Raw genomic sequence first — 5,556 nt, 5'->3', positions numbered from 1 at the left:
GTTTTTATACATTTAACGGCTGAGTTATTTACTTTTAGCCGAGTTATTCTAGCGACACGGCGGACTTATGAGTAATTTTTGATGTCACGGCTGAGTTTTTATACATTTAACGGCTGAGTAAATTACTTTTGTACGGCTGAGTTATTTACGTTTACTCGGCTGAGTTATTATTGGTCATTTGACAAAATTCAAACAAACAACACTAACAAAAAGCATTACTAACAAGCCAAATAAAATTCAAACATCACTAACAATACAAAAGACAATGGCTGATACGACACATATAAGCAATCCTGTCAATCCCCTGATGACGATGCGTTGACGATAAACTATTGTTTCTATTTCGTCAATCCTTTTCTGTAATCCAAGCTCAATCGAAATCTTCTCATCTTCTGTATTAATTGATGATATCTCCAAGTTTTGCCTCTCCAAATCACCACGAAGCTCCAAAATTGTCGCATTAAGTTCTTTAATCTTCTCAGTCTTCTCTTTAATTACAGATTGAGCTTCTGCCAACGCCCTTTTCTGCCACCCTATGACCTCCTCGTCGAGCCACCTAAAGAATTTGCAGTGAGCATTACCACCTTCCTTGTACAACTGACACCCAAAGAACCTTCGATTTGGATTTTTATCCGTTTTGGATTTGAAGACCTTTGCCGGCAATCCACATTCACATAGTTTCCGAACTCCAGAATTACTCCCAAAGCTACTCGTCGATCCAGAGCTTAATTCCATCTTCTCTCGTTATTCGGAGACAGACGAAGAACCCTAATTGTTTATTTTGGGATAAATGTCTAATTGATGACTCTAGGTGTTCGGAAACTCACTAAATCAATATAGTCATGTATACTAATAAAACTACGTCGTTCGAGACATACCAGTACTGGCTGAGTTACAGCTGTCTTACGAACATCCCATTAATTTATACATATTAATTTTCGAGATTACATAAAGTGGTTTTTCGGGAGACGCCATTAATAATTACTGACATATTCACCAGTCATAAATGACCACATTTTTGAGAAAGTATTCAAAATAATCATGAAACACAGATTAATGCGTGGTTTGGCCGAGTTATGACAGTGTCATGGCTGACTTAACGTAGATATAATTCGTGATTTTCACTATAATCATAACTGAGTTAAGGTCAAGTTACGGCTGTTTTATAATAAAATTTAACAATGGGCTTATTTCATGATCATTATTTGGAAAGTGGATATAAAAATTTAATTACATCTCATTAATCTGAGTAAATTACATGACTGTATCATAATGATCATGAAACACAGATTAATTCGTGGTTTGGCCGAGTTATGACAGTGTCATGGCTGACTTAACGTAGATATAATTCGTGATTTTCACCATAATCATAACTGAGTTAAGGTCATCTTGTCGATAAATAATATAGACATCTCGGCCAAACCACGAATTCATCTGTGGTACATCAGCCATGTCACGTTTGAGTCTTAAAAACGCGAAAACTTCTATAAATGATGATTACTTATTTACTGACATTAGCATTGAACTTGGAAAAGCAATTATCACAATGATTTGATATATTTACAGTTTCCAACACATATCTCAAGTTAAAGATTTATAAAATCTTAACAGTATATTTATTGTTATAATGGTATGGTGCTATTAAACTTATCTAAGCCGTAGCTCAGCCGTAGAACGTAAATATCTCAGCCATTACGTATTATTCTACAGCCAGACATCAAACTCTAACTCAAAAGTCAGCCGTCACGCAACCTTTCGTCTTCCGTTAAGCATATAACTCAGCCGTCACATGTACATTTTTGCCGCCGGAACAGTAAGAGGCGCAACCTTTCGTCTACCTTTCCCTTTTTTTCTATTTATATCAGATCAGTTCGCCTTCATCTCTTTTTCATCTCATCGTCTCTCGATCGTCTTCGTCTCCAGACTCCAATCCCCTACACAAAATATCTCCCGTACATCTTCCAATCGACACGTTGTTCCTCACATCGATCTAAAGTTTTTCGGCGAGGTTGTAGCGATCATTATCGCTGATGGTCGGGAGAATCTTCCCGTTCTAAACCCGGGTGTTGGTTACTGGGTTGACAAAACCACTGTTACGTGGTTCAAGTTCAATCACGATCTCTCTGTCGCGATTGCAGAGATACTCCAGCACAACTGGCACCATGAGTGGCCGACCTACCGCTTGATTCCCGAGGATGTTAAGAGACGATGGTTTAAGCTCCTCGCGGTAAGCTTCGATATTTGATATAGAGCACACTAAAACAGAAAACCGAATTCACGATCTTTTCTTTCATTGTAGCGTAAATACACGTGGGAACCAATGCATACATCAACGGTTTGGACCCAGTTCAATTTGGTGGCTAGAACGATATTCCGGGACCAGATGCGTGCGTTTATGAGGATATGGGCGCGTAGTGGCGATAAGCCTGATTGGATGAATCTAATAGTGTGGAATAATTTATGCGATATGTTTTCCGAATTTGGCCTATTGTTTCGTCGTTAAACTTCCTTGTACTGTGATATCCTCTATGAACTTCCGTGTAATGAACTTCTATTATCATCTTTCCTTATGACTTTTATTTTCACTTGATTTACCTGTGATTTCCATTGTTAAATTTTACTATAAAACAGCCGTAACTTGACCTTAACTCAGTTATGATTATAGTGAAAATCACGAATTATATCTACGTTAAGTCAGCCATGACACTGTCATAACTCGGCCAAACCACGAATTAATCTGTGTTTCATGATCATTATGATACAGTCATGTAATTTACTCAGATTAATGAGATGTAATTAAATTTTTATATCCACTTTCCAAATAATGATCATGAAATAAGCCGGCTGAGTTATGTGACGGCTGACTTACTGTTCCGGCGGCAAAAATGTACATGTGACGGCTGAGTTATATGCTTAACGGAAGACGAAAGGTTGCGTGACGGCTGACTTTTGAGTTAGAGTTTGATGTCTGGCTGTAGAATAATACGTAATGGCTGAGATATTTACGTTCTACGGCTGAGTTACAGAACACATTAATTTCTAAATACGGAAAAAACCGTCATTAAGTAAGCTTAATTAGATAAGTTTAATAGCACCATACCATTATAACAATAAATATACATGTGAATATACTGTTAAGATTATATAAATCTTTAACTTGAGATATGTGTTGGAAACTGTAAATATATCAAATCATTGTGATAATTGCTTTTCCAAGTTCAATGCTGATGTCAGTAAATAAGTAATCATCATTTATAGAAGTTTTCGCGTTTTTTAAGACTCAAACGTGACATGGCTGATGTACCACAGATGAATTCGTGGTTTGGCCGAGATGTCTATATTATTTATCGACACAATGCTAATGTCAGTCAAAACCTTTAAATCATTTTATTTAAAGGTTTCGAAATCATTTTATTACGGCTGATTTATCGGTTTGTTGGATGAGCTAATTTTATGATCATTATTTGGAAAGTGAATATAAAAATATGATGACTTAACACAAAATAATTTGTGGTTTGGCCGAGTTACGACAACGACACGACTGAGTTATCACATAATAATTGATGGTTTGGCCGAGTTATGGTAGCGACATACAGATAAAAAACCGAATTTATCTAAGCTCACAGATACTTGTTCAAGCTCTGATACTTCTTCTCTAGCGCTTCAAATTTCTCTTCAATAAGAAAGATCTTTTCTTCCTGAGCCTTGATGCGCTTCTTGGCTGCATCCAAATCCTGCTTCATCTCATTCTTCTCCTCCTTTATCTTCTCAAATTCGTCACACAATGCGACAGTCCACCACCTCATGAAACCGCAGCCATGACCAGGACCCTTAAAAATCATACATAACTCATATTACACCCCAAAATCTAAAAAAAAAAAAAAAAGGAATCAGAACTCAAAATCAAGACCCAATAAATCTTAAAAGATGCCTACGTCTGAGATTTCATACGGACAACTGAAATAAAGTTTTCCTCTTGTATTAGGATCACGAGAAGTGGCAACGAGAACCGCTGCACTGCAATCACACGCGATCGGAACGCCCTTATCGCGCCTCCGGTTTTCGCCGTACCTCATTCTCATCCTTATTTCCATACGATCCAGCTCCTACATTACCACAAACACGACAGACAATATAAAGATGTCTAAAGATTTCTTCGTCTCAGACGGTTGGGAAAAAAATACCTCATTTCCTTCGGAAGCAGTTTTCTCATCAACCCTAGAGTCGCCGCCTAGTAGAGATCTCTGCGCCATCATCTTCTCTTTGATTACTAAAAAAATAAATAAATCACTAAATCAATATAGTCGTGTCTACTAAAGCACTGATCAAACGACGTCGTTCAAGCCATTCCTGCATATTGAAGATTAAAACGAGAATTGGCCGAGTTATGACAACGTTTTACGGCTGAGTTACTCAGATATTAATTTATATATACAGTCTCGAGATTACAGAAAGTGTTTTTTGGGGAAACGCCAACAATAATTGCTGACATATTCACACGCACACGCGTTTTAATGTCATAAATTAATACATAATAATTAAAAATAATACAAAAAAAATTATTATAATAACTAAAACAATTAAAAAATATTCAAAATAATTCAAATACGTTACGGCTGAGGTATTTACCAATTACGGCCGAGTTATGAGAAAAATCATTTTAATTAGAGGGCCATTTGTATATTAACATTATGTCTGGTTCTAATAATGTCCAGATTTATAACATTAAATCACAATAAAAATTTCATACTTCCAGCCCATTCACATTCTATATAGATCGACTTTCTAGGAATGGAAGTTAAGTATGACCTCTGTGTATTTAGGGTTTAGATGGTGTTGGTTTAGGGTTTAGGGTACAAACATGAGCTAATTTTATGATCATTAAAAGATGAGTGAATAGAAGAAGTTAAATACATCTTATTAATGTGGTTTAATTTCAGATTAAATCAAATCACGAATTTAACACATAATAATTCGTGGTTTGGCCGAGTTATGACAACAACACGGCTGATGTACCACAGATGAATTCGTGGTTTGGCCGAGTTATGACAACAACACGGCTGATGTACCACAGATGAATTCGTGGTTTGGCCGAGTTATGACAACGTTTTACGGCTGAGTTACTCAGATATTAATTTATATATACAGTCTCGAGATTACAGAAAGTGTTTTTTGGGGAAACGCCACCAATAATTGCTGACATATTCACACGCACACGCGTTTTAATGTCATAAATTAATACATAATAATTGAAAATAATACAAAAAAAAATTATTATAATAACTAAAACAATTAAAAAAATATTCAAAATAATTCAAATACGTTACGGCTGAGGTATTTACTAATTACGGCCGAGTTATGAGAAAAATCATTTTATTTAGAGGGCCATTTGTATATTAACATTATGTCTTCCTGGCTGGTTTACAACAATCGGAGGCAAGCACGGTTGGTTAACTACAATTTGAGGAACAGGGATTGCTGTATCGGAAGGCATGATTGGAGCAGCGTATGCGCTAACCAAGTAACTTCTATTATAGTAAGGACTGCACAGGGATA

At 36.3% G+C, this 5,556-nt stretch overlaps 1 protein-coding gene across 1 annotated transcript; it reads right to left on the bottom strand.

Moving 5' to 3' along the window:
- Window positions 1-237: 237 nt before the first annotated feature.
- On the bottom strand, window positions 238-735 carry LOC9322013 (uncharacterized protein At1g43920, Chloroplastic). Its single transcript, XM_002883823.2, has one exon. The coding sequence runs from the start codon at window positions 733-735 to the stop codon at window positions 238-240; it is 498 nt and encodes a 165-aa protein (XP_002883869.1).
- Window positions 736-5,556: the final 4,821 nt, after the last annotated feature.

The sequence above is a fragment of the Arabidopsis lyrata genome, assembly GCF_000004255.2.
Source record: "Arabidopsis lyrata subsp. lyrata unplaced genomic scaffold ARALYscaffold_3, whole genome shotgun sequence".
Classification (NCBI taxonomy): domain Eukaryota; kingdom Viridiplantae; phylum Streptophyta; class Magnoliopsida; order Brassicales; family Brassicaceae; genus Arabidopsis; species Arabidopsis lyrata.
The sequence above is the reverse complement of the archived record's forward strand: the minus strand, read 5'-3'. Positions and strand labels throughout refer to the sequence as shown.